We start from the raw sequence: 23,980 nt of genomic DNA on the forward strand, positions 1-23,980 counted from the left end.
AACATAAGTGATACTTGGCAAGAGAAACTCTTCTAGGTATCAGTAGGAATTATTTAAAAAAAACAAAAGGACAGTAACAGTGTCAGTGTAGCTATGAGGTGTGTGTAAGCATAAAGTGGCAGTGCATGGGGGGTATGAAGTGTGCTGAGGGGCTGTGGAGAGCGGTGTCTGATGTGGATGTAGTGGTGGTGGGGGTTAATGGGTGGAGGTGTTGATCAGCCTGATGGCTTGGGGGGAGTAACTGTTTTAGAGTCTAGTGGTCATGCCATGAATGCTGCGCAGCCCCTTCCATGATGGAAGTGGGACAAACAATCTATGAGCTAAGCGGGTGGGATCCTTCATTATATTGTTGTCCTTTTTCGGGTACTTGCTTTAGTATTCAGTAGAAAAAGACCTGAATTTGTGACAGGGCTGCATCCCTTCAGTTCTGCCTGGGAGCATCAGTGTACATTTTAGTTTTCGAGTCTGGCATGGAGTTTGAAGTCGCAGCTTTCTGCGCCAGCGATGACTGTGGGGCGCACTGAGCTGCTGCGAACATTGTGTCAGATTGTGTGTAATGTCTTTTTTCAATCCTATTACAGAAAGAGAGGTTTTATGAGATGAAAGGAAATCTTCCAGAACCATCCTGTAAAGAACTTGCAGACCTGAACAGCCTGTGCCACAGCTATGAGCCAAACCAGCGGCCATCATTCAGGACAATACTGCGGGAGCTCACACTGTTGCAACAACAAAGTACGTACTCTCTCCGACTCCTGCTTCCTCTGTGAGCCTTTGTTAGTGGTAGATGAGAAGTGGGCAGTGCCTGATCACAAAGTAAGGGATCAGCTCATTCCAGCAGTATGAGGGTTCGGCTGCTCAGTGATCACCGCCTTTTCCTGCATTTGTTCATGAGAGGATGTAAACTTCATCAGTTCTCCAGTTCCTCCTCCAAAACCAGCCAGGCACAGAAAATACAGGATTTATTCCAAGAACTTCTTCACTATGAAGTCCTTTGAAGGGGACTTTTTGGAATTTGTAAAGAAAAAACAAAATGCTGCCATTGTAAAGGACCACAGTGTTGTCATTAGTTAGATATTAGTTACTTGAATGAACAGTGACTCCTTAAAGTTGGGATTAAAAAAGATTAGGAATCAAGAGTGGCTCCTGTTTGGTTGACACACTTTTTGGGAGTTAACTATGTGATAGTTGATACTTGATGCTTATTAGAGGTGTACAAGATGATAAGAGATGTGGATAGAGTGGAAAGGCAGTGACTTTTTCCCAGGGCAGAAGTGGCTAATACAAGAGGCATAATTTTAAGGTGATTGGAGGAAAGTATAAGGGGATATCTGAGGTAGTTTGTTTTTAGCATGGAGTGGTAAGTATGTGGAAGGTATTGCTGGAGATGGTGGTAGAAGCTGATACAAAGTCAAAGTAAATTTTATTATCAAAGTACATACATGTCACCACATTCAACCCTGAGATTCTTCTTCTGCTAGTATACTTAGCAAATCTATAGAACAGTAAATAAACAGGATCAATGGACAACACACTATGCAAATACATGTATAAAAATAGTAATAAATAATGAGCATGAAATAACAAGATAAAAAATGAGAATACAATAGAGACATTTTAGAGACTCATATAGGCACAAGGATGTAAGAAATAAGGTTTATGTGAGAGTGAAGGGTTAGATTGATCTTGGAGTAGGTTTAAAGGTCAAAACAACAGTGGGCTGAAGGGCCTGTACTGTGCCGTACAGTTCTATCTGTGTTCTGTACCCATTTCCTGGACAATGTATAGTGAACTGTGGACTGCAGTAAAGATTTGGGGGAATGAATTCGAAAGGAGTCTATCAAGCTCTGTACTACTTCTACTCATACTGGGCAACTTCAAATCTTGGGATTTTGTGTATTGAAGAGGGAGGAGAGTGTGAAGTGTTGGAAAGGTGAACTGAGGTATGTTTTACTCCTGGACCACCCACAGCCTTGCTGCTGTCAAGTTCTAACCTTCTGTGACCTGTTTTGTCCTAGATCCAGATATTTCATGCGAAAACTCTGTGCCTACAGTCTCCGACCCCACTGTCTTCCAGAAACGCTACTTGAAGAAAGTCCGAGATCTTGGAGAGGTGAGGTTCTTTGCACCTTTATCCTCACTGTTGGATTGCCTGCGGATGCCTATTAAACTCCTGTGCCAAGGTTCAACTATTGAGTATTTGTGTGATTAGGTCCATTATGCAATATCTACTCACTGAACAGAGTGGTTCTGGAATCAGTCCCCTTGTTTCAGTGCAATGTCTGTGCAGACTCTGCTTATATGTGAAGTTTGCATTTGTTGAAAGGGGAATACCGATGCAGGAAATGGGGTCATACCCAGTGATAGCATTTAGTGTAGTGTTGATGAGAGTGAATTCAGAAATCTCTTGGATCCTCCTCTCAATAAGGTGACTTGGTTTCATCTTTGTCCTGAGGATCATATTTTTGTTCCGTACTGATGCCCCTCAGGGTGAGGACTTCATAAGGAGACAGTTGGAGTGGAGTCTGTTCAAAACAGCAGCGATAAGTTTGGAATGATGATGATCACCGCCCCCCCCCCCGCCCCGTGCTCTAAATTGATGCTGAACAGCTGAGAACTGGTTACCCCCCATTATCTGAGCAGACAATGCAGAACCTTTTGTAAATGTCCTGTCTCAATATGGTCAAAGTTGTGGTTATGTTAAGGGAACTTCTGTTGGCTTCAGCCTCTGAGCTTGAGTGGTTACAGATTTGTACCCCTGATCATCAGTAAGGGCTGCTGCAGTGTTACTCTTTGAGCATCCCTGGGTTTGTGAGTGTTGGTGACCTCGACTGACAACCCACTCCTCCTTTAAACTAATACCTTGACAGTAGGCCTTTCAGCTCTCAGGAAGAATGGGCAGTTCCAACAGTAGAAAGTGACTGGTGCTGGGGAGTGATGGTGCAGAGAATGACAAGGAAACATCGTGATATAAATTATTGACCATTTCAGGGCCATTTTGGCAAGGTGGGTCTGTACATCTATGACCCATTTAATGATGGCACAGGGGAAGTGGTGGCGGTGAAATCACTGAAGTCAGATTGTGGCGAAGAACTCCGTACGAGCTGGACCCGAGAGATCGAGATTCTGAAAACACTCTACCATGATAACATTGTCAAGTACAAAGGAAGCAGCAGTGAACAAGGTAACATAAGAAGCATTGATAGATGTTTGCCATCAGCTTTGCTTTTATCGCCGGTTCCACTGGTGTGTAACCTTATTGCCTACAGAGCAGGGAACATCTAGGTTAAGAAATAACTGTGCTGTGCTATGGCATGAGTGAGGACTCTCGTAGTTCCTCTGGGAGCCAGGTAAAAGTGGAGGGAACTTGTGCAGTACCTGCCATTGCTTATTAAGTCCCACAGTGTCTGACAGTGAAATAAGATATATAGATGGTCAGGTATAGATGGTACAGCTAAACAGCCCTCAGTAGGATCCCCTGTGCAACAAATGAAATGACTGCAGCACACACAAAAAGGCAGCATCTATGGAAAAATTAATGTTTCAGGCCGACAGCCTTCTTCAGGTCTGAGAGGGAACGGGGGAGATGCAAGAATAAAAGAAGTGGGGGGGAAGGGAAAGATGTTAGCTGGAAGGTGATTGGTGAAGTCGGGTGGGTGGGAACGGTCAAGGGCTGGAGAAGAAAGAAACTGATAGAAGAGAGTTGACAATAGGAGAAAGGGAAGGAGGAGGGGACCCAGGGAAAGTGATAGGCAGGTGAGAAGAGGTAAAAGGTCAGAATGGGGAATCGAGGAAGGAGGTGGGGGAGGGAAATTTTGTTCATTGGAAGGAGAAATTGATATTCATTCCATCAGGCTAGGGGGTCCCCAGCCGGAATGTTAAGGTGTTGCTCCTGAGACTGGTCTCATCTTGGCGAATGAAGTGACTGGCTCTTTTTGCTTTGGGTGATACTGAGCATTTAACAAGGATGTTCTACTGCTCATTGAGGGGCAGGCTTGGAGACTCATCAAGTAGGACAGTATGGAAACAGGTTCTTAGGCCCAACTCGTCCAAATGTTCATCTAAGCTAGTCGTATTTGGCGAATATCCCTTTCCTGCTCATGTGTCTTTTAAATGTTGTTATTGTATGTATCTCAACCACTTCCTGTGGCAGCTGATTCCATAGAGGATGGCGAATCTCTGGAATTCTCTAACCCAAAGGGTTATGGAGGCTAGGCCATTGGAGATATTTAAAGAGGAGGTTGGGGGCTGTGGGGAACTGGAATACAAATGATGAAGCCTGGGATGGATCAGATGTGATCATATTGGGGGAGCGTACTTGAGGGCTGGGTGGTCCATTCCTGCTTCTACTTTCTGATCTTGTGAGAAGGAGAGGAATAACTAAGTCAGAAGGTGAGGCAGAGGTGACCTTAAATAAAGATGTAGAAGAGTAATTGGAAATAAAACAAGCTTGACAAATTACCGTGGTTAGAAAAGAGTCTTTTCCTGGTTGGCATGATGTCATGAGTAATGCATCACAGAAGCTGGATTCACAGCATTTTATAGTTAATAAGGTCCAATTTTTCTTTAAACTTGTCCATTCTATGATACTATTAAACTGCATTATGCGTGTTAACATCCCTCTTTGAAGCGTGCATGCTCCAGAAGCAATCTCACTAATGGTTTCTAAAGCAAAGTATTGAAGACGATGTGCGGAGATGATAAAGGAATATGAATATACTCAGTGAGTGCAAAGACATGACGATTTGTCAAGAAAAATAAAGAAGAAGCAGTATTATTTAAATGGTGCTCTCTGCAATACAGAGAAATTTAGGTGCTCTAATTCATGTCTCACAAAAATGTAGTGCGTTGGTACAGCAATTGGGAAAATAATGATATTGTGTTGTTCTGTTAGGGAATTGAATCCAAAAGTGAAGAGGTTATGCTTCAGTTATATGTGGCATTAGTGAGACCACTTCTGGAGTACTGTTTAAAGAAGGAGGTTAATTCATTGGAAACGGTTCTGCATGGGCAGGTTCCTGCAATGGGTGGGTTGTTCTCTGAAGAAAAATTGAACGGGCTGGGCTGTTATTTCCTGGTGCTTAGAAAAATGAGAGGGAATTTGATTTAGCAGTGTCCTTACAAGTCTTGACATGCTGGATTTGGAGAGATTTTTGCCTCTTCTAAGGAGGACCTGAAGCAAAAAGGGCAGAGATGTTAATTTTTCACCAAGAGTTATGAATCTTTGTGGTTTTCCTGAAGAGGTGGTGCAAGCAGAATTTGAGTTTTTGAGGGCAGAGATAGATCATTCTTTGATAAGGTGTTGAAAAGTAGTTTTGGGTACAGAGAGGAGCTTGCAGTTGGATGAGCTTATAAAACAGTTTGAGTGGCTTCTTTCTGCTTATTTACAAGTCTATAAAAGTTAGAAACTGACATTAATAAGAATTGAATTTCCAGAGGAAGGCAGTTACTGTGAACAGGGTGAAGGACCTTGGCTATGGGATATGTACAGACTGGAGAACAAATCACTGCAAGAAGATGGGGCAAAATTAGAAGTGATTTTTTTTTTAAGCTACAGTTGCTGGAAACTTCAATAAAATTGTCTTGACAGTCTCTGCCATGACAGATTTTTCTTAAGGTTGTTGAAAAAGCTAATAACCACACTTCAGAAAGAAATTTCAAGATCCACAAAAAGGCAGCTGAGAAAGAAGTGCATCTGCCTCCTCTCTGATGTACAGTACTATGCAAAAGTCTTAGGTACATATAAACATCTACCTAGGGTGCCTAAGACTTTTGAACAATACTGTATTTGTGAATGTAGTGCAGAGAGCAAGTTCGTAAATCTGGCAGGAGCAAAGGATGTCAGGAATGATGAGGGACAGGTGGCAGAGGAGTACCAGGGGTAGGGAGTTGCATGGGTGCAGACACATCCAACCCTGATGTGTATGTGTGTGTGTGTACATATTTATTTTACACACACATACCTAAGACTTTTGCACAGTACTATAAGCACTTACTAACCACTGGGATGAGACCTGATATTTCTTGACACAAGCTGAAATGCAGCTGGTGATCTCAGACAAAATGGAACTCAACAGGAGATGGTTAGAGTTTGTGAGGATAAAAGTGTCTTCATATGGTCCCAGAACAGTAATCGATATTGAATGAGTTCCTTCTCCATGTATTGACAGGTGAGGGCTCAAGCCTTTCTGAGCAGTGTGCAGTGTTTCATGATATTTGTGTTTGCTGTCACTATTCCATAAGAAAATCAATTAGCCCTGGGAAACGGCTGCTTTCATCACAGCCAAAGAATTGATTAATGGAGATGGTCTTGTTCTCCACTTACCTGTAACAATGCATTCTTACAGTCAAGGTATTTGTACTGTTGTCAGAATCTCAGCAAGAGTGAGTGCACAACTGTCAGCCTTTAACAGATATCTGGCCTGCTTATTTTCTTAGGAGGGCAGATTGTACAGCTGATCATGGAATACCTGCCACTGGGCAGTCTGCGGGACTACCTCCCGAAGCACAGCGTGGGACTTGGGCAGCTCCTATTGTTTGCACAGCAGATTTGTCAGGTAAAACAATACTTATTTGTGTGTTTTCTTTGCACTGTTACAGATCTGTCCAGACCATAGATGGCAATCAAGTTAACAAGCATCTTTAATAAATTTCTTCTCACTACAATCAGGTTCTTGAAACGACCTGAAAAACACGAACACTATCTCAAAGTATATTTCTTTTTCTCTCAACTTGCACTAATGTTGTTATATTTATTTGTGTTTATTTTCTTGCATTAGCTTATGTTAAGTCTATATTAAGTTATCACAAACAAGAGAAGATCTGCAGATGCTGGAAATCAAAGTAATACACACAAAGTGCTGGACCCTTCTCAGCCTGAAATGCCAACTGTTTACTCTTTTTCATAGATGCTGCCTGATCCGCTGAGCTCCTCCAGCATTTTGTGTGTATTACTATATTAAGTTGCGCTTGTAATGTACTGTGCTGCTGCTGAGGAAGGTAACTTTCATGGCATTTGAGTCCTGAGTATATATGCCTAGAACAATAAGCTGAAGCTTGGTCTTCATTTTCGTAGTTTCGGCAAATAATTCCACAGAACTTTTGGTGGGTAACCCCAGCTGATATATTTTCTGAATCATTCTTGGACAGTGGCTGATTTTGGTAAAGCCAGCATTTCTTGCCAATCGACAAGTGCCATTAGGTCAGGGATGAGCTACAGCTCATGGTGAAGGTGTTTCTGTAGTGCAGTTGGGTTGATGATGAAGGAACGTCAGTATAATCTGTTGTGGTAAGCTTTTCTGTGCTTCCAGCCAGCAGCAGCCATAAGCATATTGTGATACTAAAAGTGTAAGGACAGTAGGTACTTGAAGAGAGATTGCTTCATGAAGCAGAGTGTTTTTTATAGGTTGACCCATGACTCCTGCTCTTTGTGCTACCATTCAGGGCATGTCCTACCTACAGTCCCAGCGTTATGTGCACCGTGACCTGGCTGCAAGAAACGTACTGGTGGAAAACGAGAACGTGGTAAAGATTGGGGACTTTGGGCTGGCAAAAGCAATCCCTGAGCACCAGGACTACTACCGAGTCAAGGACGATGGAGACAGCCCTGTGTTTTGGTAAGCTCTTGCACAGCAACAAGGGTACTTTGGAAAGGTCTGGTTGTTTCTACAAAGTATGTAGAATATATTACCAAGGAATGTTCAAATAACTGTCAAGGTTTTAAGAAAAAGTTAAAGACACGAGTGAGAAGGGAAGAAAGAATGCTAGTGAGCCAAGGAGGCTTGTAAGCATATGTAGGCATGTTTCTGGTGTAAGTTTCCATAATTGTCAATCGTTCACTGACCAGCCTAAGACATCGGATGGCCACATGGAGCAGGTAATCAATGGACCTTCTTTCATTTCTCTCTGCCATTGAGGTCACCTACAGTGAGGTATACAGTAGAACTGAACACTCAAAGCCATTGCAGCAAGATTGGTGTGCTTTAATGTTAAGTTTTGAACTATGTTTGTTCTAAATCGGGTTGAGTGAGAGTTGGAGTGTGGCTTTCTCTGGTTTCCAGTCATGCTGTTAGATCTTCAGCTGCTGGCTCTTGGAGAGTGCAATACCCTTGCACTGGAACTGTGGAGGGGTGTCGGGGAGTAAGGAGTGGTGTGGTGGGAAATCCTCTGACAGGTGACCTGGATCCTTCGGGTGTACCGCATGACGGGGTTGCAGCAAGCCTTCCAATTTGCCAAATATCCAAACGTTCCTTTCTGAAATTCTTCAAATTCATTTCCAACCGTGCCATTCCCCTTCATCCTGCATTACCATTTAGTTATTTTAACTCTCCAGCTCTTCCCCCTCACTGTTACCTGTTTGTTCTTCTTCTCTGCGTTAGTTATTTAACTCTCCAGCTCTTCCCCCTCACTGTTACCTGTTCGTTGTTCTTCTCTGCGGTTAGTCTATGAATTGTCTCAAACACTGTTAATCTATTTATTCATCAGTCTGGAGTAGTAACTCTATTTCTCCCTCTTGATCTTCTGAATTTTGTCTTTATATTTGGTCCCCAGCATTGAGATTGTTTTGGTTCAGCTTTATCTGTAAGTGTGATGATGTGGCTGGAGATATGTTCTTCTGTCTCTTCGAGGCTCAATCAGCCGATCCGTATTTAAAGACAGCTGAGGTCCGGAGCTCACCGCAAAGGGGGCACTGAGTGCTGATGCTCAAAGGAGCGTGGTCTCTACAACAGGTTCTCATCAACCATTAGCATTGGCTGAACAGGCTAGACTTTCTGCCCAAGACTCAAGAGGCTGGGGCATAACCTACAGAAGATTCTAAAATCATGAGGGGCTTATGTAAGGTGACTGCTCAGTCTTTTTTCCAGATTCAGGGAGTCTAAAACTAGAGGCCATAGGTTTAAGGTGAGAGGGGAGAGATTTAACAGGGTAACATTTCCACACCGAGCTTGATCTGCCAGAGGAATCTGTAGAGGCAGGTACAATTACAACATCTAGAAGACACTTAAACAGGAGCATGGTTAGAAAGGGTTTGGGGTCAAACACAGGTAAATGGGACCAGTTCAGGTAGGTAACTTGGTCAGCATGGAGGAGTGTGTCTGTGCTGTAACAGTTATTGTGCAGGGGTCATTACTATACAATAGCTGTGCTGTGGAGCGAGGGGCTATTCAATACTTGAGACTGTTGTTGGCAGCTATGTGATTGGAACGAGCATCACAGGCAGCCTGATCTATTCCTTCATAATTCTGCTGCTGGCTTTCAGTTACTGTTTATCATGGTAATTCTCTCTCCCATTCAATGGGATCATAAGCATGAAATAGGTACAGGAGTTGGCCATCCAGCCCATGCTGCCTGCTCCACCATTTGTCAAGAACGTGACTGTTTTCTGCTTCAGACATTTTCCAGCACAATTCCTCAGCTGTCGACTTCCTTAATGTCCAGATTTGTGTTTTGAATGAATATTATGACTGAGTCTCTTAAACCCACAAAAGTAAAAAAAAATTCCAAAGGTTCGTTACCCTCTGAGTCATCGTCATAGGAAAGTACAGCATGAAAACAGGCCAACAGGCCCTTTGGCCTGTCTAGTCCAGGCCGAACCATTTCAACTGCCTACTTCCATCAACCTGCACCTGGACCATGGCCCTCCATATCCCTACCATCCATGTGCCTATCCAAACTTCTCTTAAACATTGAAATCGAGCTCGCATGCACCACTTGTGCTGGCACACTCTCACACCCCTCTGAGTGACGGAGTTTCCCTTAAACTTCTCACCTTTCAGAATCAGAACTGGCTTTAATATTACTGGCATATGTTGTGAAATTTGTTGTTTTGCAGCGGCAATATGTTGCAATACTTAATAAAACTATAAATTACAATAAGCAGTATATATTAAAAATTAAATTAGTGCAAAAAGAGAGGGGAAAAATAATGAGGTCGTGTTCATGGACTCATTGTCCATTCAGAAATGTTATGGCAGAGGGGAAGAAGCTGTTCCTGAAACATTGTGTGTGTGTGTGTCTTTAGGCTCCTGCACCTCCTTGATGGTATTAATGATAAAAGGGCATATCTTGGGTGATGGGGGTCCTTAATGATGGAGGCCGCCGTTTTGAGGCACCACCTTTTTACAGTGTCCTTGATGCTAGGGAGGTAGTGCCCATGAGAGAGCTGGCTGAGATTACAACTTCCTGCAGCATTTTCCGATCCTGCGCAGTGTCCCCTCCATACCAGATGGCAATGCAACAAGTTAGAATGCTTTCTATTGTACATCTGTAGAAATTTATGAGTGACATACCAAGTCTTCTCAAACTGCTAATGAAATATAGCCACTGTCATGCCTTCTTTGTAATTGCGTCTATATGTTGGCCCCAGGATATATCTTCAGAGATGTTGCTACCCATGAACTTGAAACTGCTCACCCTTCCCACTTCTGATCCCTCAATGAGGATTGGTGTGTGTTCCCTTGACTTCCCCTTCCTGGTCCACTACTAATACTTACTGAAGTTGAGTGCAAGGTGGTTGTTGTGGCCCCACTCAACCACCTGATTTACCTCATTCCTGTCTGCCTCTTCATCACCATCTGAAACTCTGCCAACAGCAGCTGTGTCGTCAGTATATTTATAGATGGCATTTGAGCTGTGACTAGCCACAAATTCGTGGGTGTAGAGAGTAGAGCAGTGAGTTAAGCATGCATCCTTGAGTTGCGCTCGTGTTGACTGTCAGTGGGAGGAAATGTTATTTCCAGTCCACACAGAATGTGGTCACCTGCTGAGGAAGTCAAGGATCCAGTTGTAGAAGGAGTTACAGGGGCCGAGGTTGTGGAGCTTGTTAATTAGAAATGGGGGTATGATTGTGTTGAATACTGAGTTGCAATCAATAAACAGCAGCCTGGTAAAAGTAGGTGTTACTTTTGTCCAGGTGATCCAAGTCCATGAGCCAGTGAGATTACATTCACTGTGGAGTTATTGTGGTGATAGGCAAATTGAAGTGGGTTCAGGTCCTCGTTTAGGCAGGAGTTGATTCTAGCCATGACCAACCTCTCAAAGCATTTCATGACAGTCAGTATGAGTGTCACTGGGTGAAGGTTATTGAGGCAGTTCACCCCGCTCTTCTTGGGCACTGGTGTGATTGATGCCCTCTTGAAGCAGGTAGGAACCTTCGACTGCAGCAGTAAGAAATTGAACGCTCCCACCAGTTGGTTGGCTCAAGTTTTGAGAGCCCTACCTGGTATATCATCAGGGCCTGACGTCTTGCGACATTTTGGAAGATGTTCTAATGTCAGCCTTTGAGACAGATTAGAGTCATCAGATGCCGCATGGAAGTTTTATTCTTCCCTTCAAAGCATGCATAAAAGGTATTGAGCTCATCTGGGAGTGAAGCTTTGTTAAGTTTCACTTTGTAGGAAGTAATGGCCTGCAAACCCAGCCAGAGCTGACTTGCATCCAATTCAGCCTCTAACTTCAATCGGAATTGTTTTTTCACTCTTAAAATAGCCTTCCATAGGCTGTACCTGGACGACTTGTGTAGTTGTGGATCACTGGTCTTGAATGCCATAGATCTAGCCCTCAGCAGACTACGTATCTCTATGGCTTTTGATTTGGGTATATCTGATATGTTCACGAAGGCACACACTCATCCACACAGGTGTTAATGAAATCTGTGACAACTGTGACGTATCCAGTCAGGTTTGAAGATGAATCCCTGAATATTGTCCAGTCTGTTGACTCAGAAGTCCTGTAAGTGTTCCTTTGCCTCCCTTGACCATACCTTCTTCGTCCTCACCACTGGTGCTGTAGTCTTCCGTTTCTGCCTATACGCTGGGAGTAGAAGTACAGCTAGGTGATTGGACTTTCCAAAGTGTGGGCATAGGATGGCATGGTAGGTGTTCTTGATGGTGGTATAACAGTGCTGAAATGTGTTGACTCCTCTGCTTCCACAGGTGATATGTTGGTGGTAGTTGCTCAGAGACCTCTTCAAGCTGGCCTGGTTGAAATCACCCACAATGATAGGAAAGGTATCAGGGTACACTCTTTCATGTCTGCTAATTACAGTGCTAATCTCCTCAAGTCCCTGCATGACATTAGCCTGAGGTGGAATGTACACCACTATCAGGATGATGGCAGAAAACTCCCTCGGCAGACAGGCAGAACGACATTTGACCGCTAGATGTTGCAGGTCGGGTGAATAGAACTGAGAGAAAGCTGCCACATCTGTGCACCACGATGAGATAACCATAAAGTATACGCCACCTCTTCTTCTTTTAAAGGACTGAGTTGTCCTGAATTTGCAGAGAGTAGTAAAGCCATCGAGCTGTACGGCTGCATCCGAAATGATGACGGACAGCCATGTTTCTGTGAGGGAAAGTACATAGCAGTCCCCGATGTCCTTAAGAAATTCCTTACTTAAATCCTAGGCAGTGTATCACTTATTCATCCACTGTGTCCCATATCCCAGGCTCCTAGGCCAAGGAAAACATCTTCCCTTTATCTGTTCCAAATTGATTTTGTATATCTTGCTGAAATCTCCTGAATTCTAGAGAACCCTGGGGAGGTCTACTTGATCTTTGATGGTGCAGCAATCTGTCCACAATTGGAACTAGTCAAGTAAATCAGCTCCTGAGCTGAGGGCAATTGTTCAAGGTACATATATTACCAAAGTATGTACACTTCAATACAACCTTGAGGTTCGTCTCCTAACAGGCAGCCATAAAACAAAGAAACCCAAAAGAACTCATTTAAAAGAAGGCCATCAAACCCATAAATGTGCAGAGAAAAAAAACCAAATAAACACAAGCAAATGGCGTTCTGAGTTAAAGTCCACAAAGAAAGTCCGTCCACAGACCCTAAGATCAGCACAGAGTGGAGCAGCGAGCTCAACCGGCCCGTCTCTTGCCTCGGACCCCCCAAACTGACCTTTTCAATCTGGCCTGGTAGCCTGGTAGTTAGTGTAATGCCAGCGACCCGGGTTCAATTCCGCCACTGCCTGCGAGGAGTTTGTACGTTCTTCCTGTGACCGTGTGGGTTTCCTCCGGGTGCCCTGGTTCCCTTCCACATTCCAAAGCCGTACAGGTTAGTGTTAGCAGGTTGTAGACATGCTATGTTGACATTGGAATTGATGCAACACTTGCAGGCTGCCCTGATGGTCAGCTAATATTAAATCTTAATCTTAAAGTCTAGAATGTACTGAATCTGAATACCCGTCAAGTGCTTTGTGATGGAGGTATGTTTATTTTGGTCTTCTGGCTACCTCTATGAAATGGACTGTCTTCATGACAGAGTACTGGAGTTGGGCCTTACTTACATTCTTCTGTTTTGTCCTAGGTATGCCGTTGATTGTCTGAAAGAAGGAAAATTCAATTTTGCCTCCGATGTTTGGTCATTTGGAGTCACATTGTATGAGCTGCTGACGTACTGTGAGGCTCGACTGAGCCCGCCTGCGGTAGGTCTCCTACAAAACTTCAAACTCAATTTCCTGCACGTCTTTGTGAAGACAACTCTGAGCTTTACATTTTCTGTGTCACCTTTGCTTCTGTCCGACACACAAACTTGATTATCAGTATTTTGTGATGGAATGAACTAAATATGGGACAAATTCTATCAACCTGTGTGTGAATTGGATTCAATGCCTTTAGAGCCACTGATAGTTGGATCCATTTTCTGTTCTATTCTTGCTAATTGAAGGTGAAGTGAAGCCAGTCTGCAGAAATATGTCTGTGGTCCTGGTCAACCTATCCACCGGGTGACTCTGATAGAGACTAGCTTTGAGGCCGTTCTTCGGGTTGTAATGTTAATCCTCCACAGCCTGTCCATACCTCCTGAAACCAGGTACTTGGCCAATCCATCACTAGTTAGAATGGGCTGTGAGCTTGTTTGATGTACTATTTGCAGCTGGTTATTCTTTAGCCTTCACAAGGTGCTGTTCTTGGGAAAGAATGAAAATACCCGGTAAATGAAAATGCTGCAAAGACATACCTGTTTGCAAGTCTTGATTTTGCATGATTTTTGCCCTCATTGCTTATCAATAGAATTTGAATTTCCTTCAGAATTAGGTTTAATATCACTGGCATATGTCGTGAAACTTGTTACCTTTGCAGCAGCAGTACGTGACAATAGAGGGAAAAAACTGAGTTTACATTTCTATTTTTTCACTACCTATTTAATATAACTACCAAATACAGAGGGGAAGAAGCGGCTCCTGAATCATTGAAGGTGTGCCTACAGTCTTTGTACCTCCATCCTGATGGCAGCAATGAGAAGAGGGCATGTCCCGGGTGATGGATACTGCCTTTTTGAGGCATCATTCCTTCAAGATGTCCTGGATACCACCAAGGCTGGTGCCCCCGATGGAGCTGACTAAGTTTACAACTCTCTGCCGCTTACTGCCCCCCCCCCCAGCATACCAGATAGTGATGCAGCCAGTCAGAACGGTACACCTTGTAGATATTTGTGAATGTTTAGCGTGACGTACCAAATCTCCTCAAGCTCCTAATGAAATACAGGCAAACTCCTCATGATTTGTAAGTTTAACCCACAAATGCTCACTGTACTCAATATTGGTGGAGTGGTAGCTAGGGGCTCCTTGCTCCCATGCCTGATGTGGATGTGGAGTGATATTGTAGGTTTTGAGTGGCTAGGGAACTGAGTGAGAAGTAATATAGGTCACTGGATGTTGGTATAGAGGAGGATTAATGTCTGGAAGGGTGAAAGGGTGATTGTGCTCCCTTCTGCCACAGTCCTGCAGCAGTCCTGCCTGGTCTCTAACTTTCCACCTGGGGCACTGAGTAAGTTCTCCATAAATTAGAATTCTTCAGCCAATACTATACAGCATCACATATTCCACTTTTCCCTCAGTGGGTTATTCAAGTGGTTGTTGAAAATTTTAGTAAAAGATTTGACAGTGTTTCAAATATATTCTTCAAATATTCAGGTGTATGTGATACATTGTTAAGTAATACCTGAAACGCCCGGTGCCTCTTTATTACAAGTCAGTTGGTTGCTGATAGCAGAAAGCATTAGTTGAGCCACTCCATTCTTAGTGAATGCGGGCAGAGAACTTCAGTGGAAATCAGGTATTTTTTGCCCTTTCAGGTAGCTGTTCCTGAGGTTGCTTTCAACTCCTTTACCAAGGTGGCATTCTGGTATAAGTGTGTGGAAGTTCTGGTACAAGTTCATCTTTTCCCCATCAAATACCAATAATGTTGGAATTGGGGGAGTCATTGATAATTGAATCCATAGTTTAAACATGGCATTAAAGTGTGAAGACTTAAGTTATTTTCAACATTTTTACAGAAATTTATTGAGATGATTGGAGTGACGCATGGACAGATGACAGTGGTCCGACTAATTGAATTGTTGGAAAGGGGCAGACGCTTGCCTTGTCCAAAGTCCTGTCCATGGGAGGTAAGAACATAAATCTTTGACTTCAAGCTGAATGTTTTCATTTCAGACACACAGCCTCTCCTGTGGGACAATCTCTTCTGAATTTAATTACTTAAATTATGATTGCAAGCATTTATGGGAGACTGATGTGAGCATCTGTGTTTTTCCTGTTTAATCCTGAGTCCAGCTCTCATTTTAGCAAATATTCACAGCCAGTATCTTTCCCACGTTATGATACCCTGCAAACACGAGGAAATCTGCAGATGCTGGAATTTCAAGCAACACACATAAAAGTTGTTAGTGAACGCAGCAGGCCAGGCAGCATCTCTAGGAAGAGGTACAGTTGACGTTTCGGGCTGAGACCCTTCGTCAGGAAGTTCTTTCAGTTAGTCCTGACGAAGGGTCTCGGCCCGAAACGTCGACTGTACCTCTTCCTAGAGATGCTGCCTGGCCTGCTGCGTGCACCAGCAACTTTTATGTGTGTTGCTTATGATGCCCTGAACTGGTTTCATTATCTTAGGTTTAGATTGACCAGGGCTTTGGATACTTTGATTCCAGTACTTATCCCTGTTCTCCAGTACCAACATTCAATTAGATATTTTCTTTGTTTTCCATGACGTTTTAATATTTATACATCAAATTAAACTTTTTTTTTGGATCACTACTGCCAGATTTTCCCCCACTTTACAAAATATCCTTTTTTAGGCCAAAGTATATGACCTCACATTTTCCTGCATTGAAATCTACTTGCTGCTGATTTGCCCTTTCATTTCATCACTGAGATGTTTCTATCTACATTGCTTGTAATCTTCCCTCTAACTTTTCTTACAGCTGTGCAGAACAACTATTGCACTGAGCAGGAGGTTTTTACGTAGCTTGAAAACTGCGCAGCACTTTAAATGTTTTGTAATGTGCCTACTATGAATATTTTGAATGAAAACTGTAAAATCAGATATTTTGATTTCATTGGTTAATGGAGGGGCGTAATGGAATACAATACAACACAGAAAATCTTTCGTGTTCTGTAAACTTTTTCTAGCTGTGCCCAATTCCAGCTACATGGTTAGAAAGGCTATGAGCATGAGGGCATTTCTGTGCGTCATGAACAAATTTGCATGCAAGATTTCCTGGCCCATCACCTAAGCCATTTATAAACATGGTGAATGCTTATGGTCTGAAATATAGATTCTTGTGAGATACTACCGTCATATCCTGACAAAATTATCCTGTATCCCTACTCTTCTGTTGGCCATTTTCCCAGTCATGCTAATAAATTCACTTCAGTGACTGACTTCATAAGTTCAAAGATTAATGTAAATTTATTATTGAAGTATGTATATATTACCATATACTACCCTGATTCATTTTCTTTTGGGTGTTCCCAGAAGATCAAAGAAATACAATAGAATCAATGAAAAGCTACACACAAAGACTGGTAACCGAAGTGCAGAAGAAGACAAACTCTGCAATAAATATATAAATAAACAAATAAATAAATGGAGGAAATAATATTGAAAACATGAGTTGTAGAGTCCTTGAGGTTAGTGAGGCCTGATGGTTGAGGGGTAATAGCTGTTCCTGAACCTGTTCATCAAATTCATGAGCAATATTTATCAGTGCCTTCTGGAAGAGCATATACATCTGTAATGTTACTTTCTTTTTATCACACTTGTCTGACAAAACTTGCACTTTATAAATCCATTCTAGCTATCTCTAATCAAAATGCAGCTGGTTTTATCATTTGGTTTTGATAATTTCCAAACAAAAGATGTTGGATTGACTGATGTGTCATTTCCTTGTTTTTCCCCACCCCTCCTTCATCTTTCTAAAAGAGCAGTGTGACTTGTACAATTTTTCAACTTTAAGAAGCTGCTCCTGAATCTGGAGAGCATACCTACTTCCTTCAGAACAGTAGAATGGAGGATTGTTTGAGACTTTGGTTTCTATTTGGACATTATTCTCTTTATTATTTTGCTTCATTTTCTTGCATGTCTGGCTTGTTCCTCACTTCGTCTTCTCTGAGCCTGCCATTTTCTCATTTTGACAGTTCCAAAGTGAACCAAGTTTTCTTTTTCTCCCCCCTCCAGGTCTATCAGCTGATGAACAAGTGTTGGGATTCTGACCCAGCTCAGCGACCCAAGTTTCAAGAGTTGTTCCCAATATTTCAGAAGCTGTACGAACGATACAAGAAGATCGAAAGTTCAAGCATTCTCCAGAAGTGATAAACACCAGAAGCTTCCAACCAAACATCATCTTCCTTTATTACACTCTCTGCCACCCTCCCAATTTCCTCCCCATCTCTGCCGAATAGAGTCATCAATCATTGCATCAGCGCCAAAAGCAGTAGCCATTTTGTGAACAGCAAGCTCCCAAAGGTAGCATTGTAATTGTTTTTGGTGTTTGGTCCTGGCTACACGTTGGCCTGTATTTCACAGAGTATGCTGGAACTCTTCAAACAATGCCAAAACAGGGAGGCAAGGCCTTTGCATTGTATCTCAGTCGGAAGGTATGAATAGCACTGGTCACTTCTTTAACTGTACATGATTGCTGTTCAGTGAAGATTTTGGAGAATTGTAGCCAAGAAATGCCATTTGAAGAAAAGACTTCTGCTGAACTTCAAAGTTTTGTTTTAACTCCTTCAGAAATTCGGAAAGGGAGTTTGAACTTGACGTGATATCATGATAATCAAGTGTGCAACTGCACATATACTACACTTTGTTAACTTTTGCGAAGTTCAACTGTCGAGGATAATCGAGCATTGGGAAATGCAATTTGATTTTTCCCATGAATAATGTCTGTGAGAATCTTTATAAAGCTTAAAAGATGCAGTTTAGTGTCTGCTGTGTCACACTGCAAAACTGATATAGCATTGTTTATTTCTGAACTGTGATAAGAGTTTACTGATGCATCTGACCCTGTTACTTTTTAATACTGTCAATATTTGTGTTCTGTGTACTTTGTTTTTTTTGTTATGAAATATAATGGAAACAAATTAACTTTTGGGATATACTGTCAAAGTTTATCATGTTGAGAAAGAATAATGTCTGCCACCTTCTCGAATGTGGCTCTCACCTAGCAGTGTTGCATGCCTCTGCATTATTCCTGCCAAATAATGTTACCTAGCATCATGTTAAAGGAGGGTATACCTCACTTGTTCCCTGCCATCATTGTGATATAGCTGACATTATTGAATGCTGAATATCAAAATTTAAAGTAAGTTTATTATCAAAGTACATATATGTCACCATATACAACCCTAAGATTCATTTTCTTGTGGGCATACTCAATAAGTAAAATAAACATCATAGTCAATGAAAGACCACATCAAAAGTGCAGACAACTAGTGTGCAAAAGACAACAAACTGTGCAAATACAAGAAGAAAGAAATAACAGATAAGCAATAAGTATCGAGAATGTGGGATGAAGTGTCACTGAAAGTGAGTCCATAGGTTGTGGGAACGGGTCAGTGATGGGGTCAGTGGTTCCAGAGGTTGATGGTTGAGGGATAGTAACTGTTCCTGAACTGATGGTGGGAGTTCTGAGGCTCCTGTGCCGCCTTTTTGATGGCAGCAGTGAGAAGAGAGCATGGCCTGGGTGGTGGGGGTCCCTTATGATGGGTGCTGCTTTCCTGTGACAGTGCTCCATGTAGACGCGCTCAGTAGTGGGGAGGGCTTTACCCGAGATGGACTGGGCCATATCAACTACTTTTTGTAGGAGTTTCCATTCAAGGGCTTTGGTGTTTCCATACCAGACTGTGATGTAGCCAAGCAATGTACTCCCCACCGCACATCTCCAGAAGTCTGCAAGGTTTTAAATATGCTGAATCGCTGCAAACTTCTAAGGAAGTAGAGGTGCTGCCGTGCCTTGTTCATAATTGTACTCGTATGCTGGGCTCGGGACAGGTCCTCTGAAATGAGAACACCAAAGAACTTAAAATTGCTGGCCCTCTCCACCCCTGATCCCCTGATGAGGACTGGTTTATGGACCTCCAGTTTCCTCCGCCAGAAATCCATCATCAGTTCCTTTGTCTTGCTGGCGGTAAGAGGTTGTTGTTACAGCACCATTCAGCCAGATTTTCATGAGTAGAGTAGACGGAACTTCATGCGTATAGAAACCAGGCAGGTAGGTGGACCGTGATCTCTCTTAACTGGAAACATGCCAGTCCTGTGAATAGAAACAATGACTCAGGTGTCCCTGTAACCTCGGGAGGAATGAGTAGGCAGTACGACCAGCACCACCTCCAGGTTTCTAGTATTGTCTTGCAGTTTTTACAGAATATACAACTGTTCCACAACTACTGTTCTCTTGGTATTGAGGACTTTTTATCTCGCAGTGCAACAAAATGATGGAAAGATACTTCACAAGTCATGTTAATATCGAACTGGTAGTTACACTTGCTCAATTGTGTAGTTGGCGTGATACCTACCGATGTTTGAGAGTACCCACTCATTAGTGATATTTGCAGCAAAAGCCACTGAAATTTGTTGTGGCAGAGTTAAAAGACATTTCAAATGATCATGGGAGGAGAGTTCCTCCAAATGAGCACAGCCTTTGCTTGATTCACCTTTGGGAATTCTCCCAAGTTTGATTTGCCTTCTGTGTCAAGTTGTTGCCCGTGGCTGGTGCTGCACAGTTGGCCTGCAGCTGAGGGAATCACATCAATACCTGGAGCAGCACGGTAGTGTGGTGTTTAACACAACGCTTCAGTGTGCCAACTACTTGGGTTCAATTCCCTGCCGCTGCCTGTACATGCTGTCCTGTGACTGCATGGGTTTCCTCCCGCAGTCTAAAGAAGTACCAGTTATCAGGTTAATTGGTCATTGTAATCTGTCTCATGACTAGGTCAGGGTTAAGTTGGGGGTTGCCAGGCGAAGGCCCAGAAGGGTATACTCTGCATTGTATCTCATTAGGGCTAGGAACATCTTCAGGAGAACGGAGCCAAGAATGGGGTTGTCACTGTAATTACTTCAAAGATGTTTCTTCGTTGAGCCTCAAACATTGTCTAATAGTTCCAGTTTTTTTTAAATCCTGAGACGAGAGATTTTTTTGTACCACTGTGTGATTTCTTATCAGTCTCTGCACTGCAGCTTAAGCAAAAGTGATTCTTGGACAGCCTCTTAAATTAAGGCTGAATGGCTCTCCAGGCCCCTTAAGAGCCAGTTGGAATTATAAGCTTCCATAGACCAGGAGTCCAGGAGGTCGACAATATACGTTGACAATAAGTCAGGTGAGGGATGGAAGTAAGATGGACATCGTTTTTTCCACGGCCCTTCTCCTCCTAAATGCAGCGGAGGATCAGTTTACACATGCTGCAATTTGCACGAGAAGTCAGCCCCAGACTGCATGCTGAATCAATTTTGTTTTGTTCATGACATGTCTGCAATAATGGGATTCAAAAAAAAAGCTGGAATTGTAGAACAGATATCTTGTGTCTCTCTTCAACATGGACAATGGGGTAGGAGCGCAGCTTCTGATAATATTGTGTATTATCATGGTCTTTCAGCAGTGACTAATTTGTAAGGACAAAGAACTGAACCCTGTATTTTAAAACACACCAAGAGGTTTTGAGAATAACTTGCATTTGTATAGCAACTCCTATATGATAGAGTAAGCAAAGGTGTTTAATGGGCATACTGTAAAGCAAGTCACTTACTGAAATATTGAACAGATTCTTGACTCAAACATTAGATCTAGAAAAAGAAACAGGAATATAAATGGTTTGAAAATCACCACAGAACAAATCAAAAAAACTCTTGTTATAACATGAAGTTTATGGGATTTTTAAAACACTGTCTGCACTATTTGATTTGGAGGTTGTCAATGATGGGAATAATGTATAGCGTACTATACACGAACATGTGGTCAATTTACTGTTTAAAAATGTTTTTTTAAAGTAAACATTGGGCCCAACCTAAACTAATTTAGAACATGGTATGTGGCAGGCTTTAAATGGAATCTGGCACAACTGAAGCTAATGAATAGTTCTACCTTTGTTTCTCTCAAGGGCTCTAATGGTAGTTATGATTCTTGGAATGTGTTTGATATTATCATTATTCATGTGTTTATACCAGTTAGCATGTTGGGTGATTTCAATGGACATCTAATAACTTAATCATTTTTATTGTCTTCACTCGTGTCAGCTTGTTACATTTTTGCTCACACCATTTATTTATGAATGTTACGCAAGTAAGTTGCATTGAAATTTATTCAATGAATTGCATTAAAGCAGCTGAAATATTCCCTTTTTTTTTACCATTTTGGATAGCCAGCCTCTGAGTATGAGTATTGGTTGGAGATAAACTTCATGTTTGGCCCTCTTTGTGAAACAAGGGAGGCTGTGCATTATGCACAAATCCTGGAGGAACTCAGCACACTAGGCGGCATCTATGTAAACGAGTACAGTCCATGTTTCAGGCCTAGACCCTTCAGCAGGACTGCTAAGTGTAGAAGGGTCTTGGCCCGAAAGGTTGACTGTACTCTTTTCCATAGATGCTACCTGGCCTGCTGAGTTCCTCCAGCATTTTGTGTGTGTTGCTTGGATTTTCAGTATCTGCAGATTCTCTCTTCTTTGAGGCCGTGTATTATAATCATTGTGGTGGTGACTGGCAAGGCTGGTATTTCCTGCCTATCCCAACTGTCCATGGCAATGTGGTTCACCACATTTTGCAACCATCTATCCATGTAGTCCAGTTATCACAGAAGGATGGTCAAGAATTTGACCCATTGGTGTGTAAAGTATGGCCAGTTCAGAATGGTGGGTGCCTTGGAAATGGTGGCATCACGTCGCTGCCTCTGTCTTTCTCCGTTCCACGACAGGTACGTTCCTACTCTGCATCTGCTGGTGTTTTGTTGGCTTCACTTCAGACTGTGATTTCATGAGAAAAGAATGTGATGTGAGCACCTCTCACCATGCTCTTGTTATAGCTTTTACTGATATGTAAATCTCTTGGCTCTCAGAGCTTTAAACTCCACCTTGTACTTTTAGGAAGCAAAAATTTCACCTAAAGGTTAAAAAAACAACTAACCTTAGATGTAGGAGTAGATGGAGTTTGCACATGTCCTGCCAAGCGATGAGCAAGTGACTGTGTCAAAATTGGATATCACAGCTGGGTTATTTTGCTGTGCTGCAGATGAAATTATTTTGACAAAGATTAAGAAAACTTTAAGAATAGATCTGGATTATCTGGGAATTATTCCTTTTCCATTTTTAAGTTGTGCATATACCAATTCATATCATATCATGCAATGTTTTTATTTTATTCTGAGAACTGCATTGTGTTGCAACATTGCAATTATTCCTTCAGAAGGCAATAAACTGTTCATTTTCACTTGATTTTGCTTGTTATTACCTCCTGACCTCAGCACTACAGGTGCTAAATAGGTGTGAAATAAACCAAACTGATTGAATCTTGGCCAAAACTTATGTAACCTCCAACATTAGATTATTCTTGGCCAGGACAGTTCTGTGCAAATATCAGAACTCGGGGAAATCGGTTACAAGACTGCCAGCTAAAGAACCCGTGGAGAAACAGTGGCTTTGAAAATTGTTTTCTTGGGATCAGTATCATCAGCACTGCCTTACATTATTGCCCTTCCAAAACCAGGGTTCTGCTTCCTTTCCAAACACTTCGTTCGTACACTGATCCTGAAGCTAGACTTGCAGATGAACTGTGGTCAACGGAGTGAGGACTTGCTGACGGACTGCCCTTAGTTCCCCAACAGGTACAGGGATAGGAGTCTACCATCAGCACAGTGACATTGTCCTACTATTTGTACAGTGGAAGATTCCAGAAAACACCATTAATACATAACTAAGCACTGAGCTGAACTGCAGTATTAGCGGTTTCTTAGTGTCACTTCACCGCCACAACTCGCCTTTCCTTCCAGGATGCCTGGCCACCATCCACTCCTCTCCAAAAGAGAGCTTTTGGCACATTGGCTTTCATAAATCAGAGTACTAAGTATTGGGAGTTGGGGATGTTATGCTGAAGTTGTATATGACATTGGTGAGGCCAAATTTGGAGTACTGTGTGTAGTTCTGGTCACCTATCTACAGGAAAAATATCAGTAAGATTGAAAGAGTACAGAGAAAATTTACAAGGATGTTAGTCGGAACTTGAGTACAGGGAAAGTTTGAATTGTTTAGGACTTTTCCCCCTAGAGCATAGGAGAATGAAGGGAGATGTGACAGAGGTATATAAACTATGAGGTATCTTAGAAAAGGTAAATGCAAGCAGGCTTTTTTCCACTGAGGTTTGGTGAGACTAGAACTAAAGGCTATAGGTTAACAGTGAAAGGGGAAATGTTTAGGGGAAACCTAAGGGGGAATTTATTTACTCAGAGTAGTGAGAGTGTTCTTCACCAGCAGAAGTGGTAGATCACTTGGCTGTTTTCCTGTCTGCATACAGGCAGAGTCTTAAAAACCAAGGCTCCGCAGATTAGGACAACTAAGAGGTGGTCCCGGGAGACAGGGAAACAATTAAATGATTGTTTTGAGTTAGTGAACTGAGCTATGTTCAAGCACTCATCTAGAGATCTCAATGAATACACCAGGGTTATAATGGACTTTATTAAAACATCTGTAGATGAGTGTGTCCCCACTAAATCATTC

General features: G+C 42.4%; 1 protein-coding gene across 1 annotated transcript in view; it reads left to right on the top strand.

Moving 5' to 3' along the window:
- tyk2 (tyrosine kinase 2) overlaps positions 1-23,507 on the top strand; it is a 147,335-nt gene extending 123,828 nt beyond the window's left edge. The window contains exons 17-24 of the mRNA XM_063035857.1: positions 582-732; positions 2,016-2,110; positions 2,989-3,181; positions 6,436-6,554; positions 7,441-7,613; positions 13,312-13,429; positions 15,280-15,390; positions 17,457-23,507. Of these exons, the coding sequence (XP_062891927.1) occupies positions 582-732; positions 2,016-2,110; positions 2,989-3,181; positions 6,436-6,554; positions 7,441-7,613; positions 13,312-13,429; positions 15,280-15,390; positions 17,457-17,591 (1,095 nt within the window). The 3' untranslated portion in view covers positions 17,592-23,507. The remainder of the gene's footprint in view (positions 1-581; positions 733-2,015; positions 2,111-2,988; positions 3,182-6,435; positions 6,555-7,440; positions 7,614-13,311; positions 13,430-15,279; positions 15,391-17,456) is intronic.
- Positions 23,508-23,980: the final 473 nt, after the last annotated feature.

The sequence above is a fragment of the Mobula hypostoma genome, chromosome 29, assembly GCF_963921235.1.
Source record: "Mobula hypostoma chromosome 29, sMobHyp1.1, whole genome shotgun sequence".
Taxonomy (NCBI): Eukaryota; Metazoa; Chordata; class Chondrichthyes; order Myliobatiformes; family Myliobatidae; genus Mobula; species Mobula hypostoma.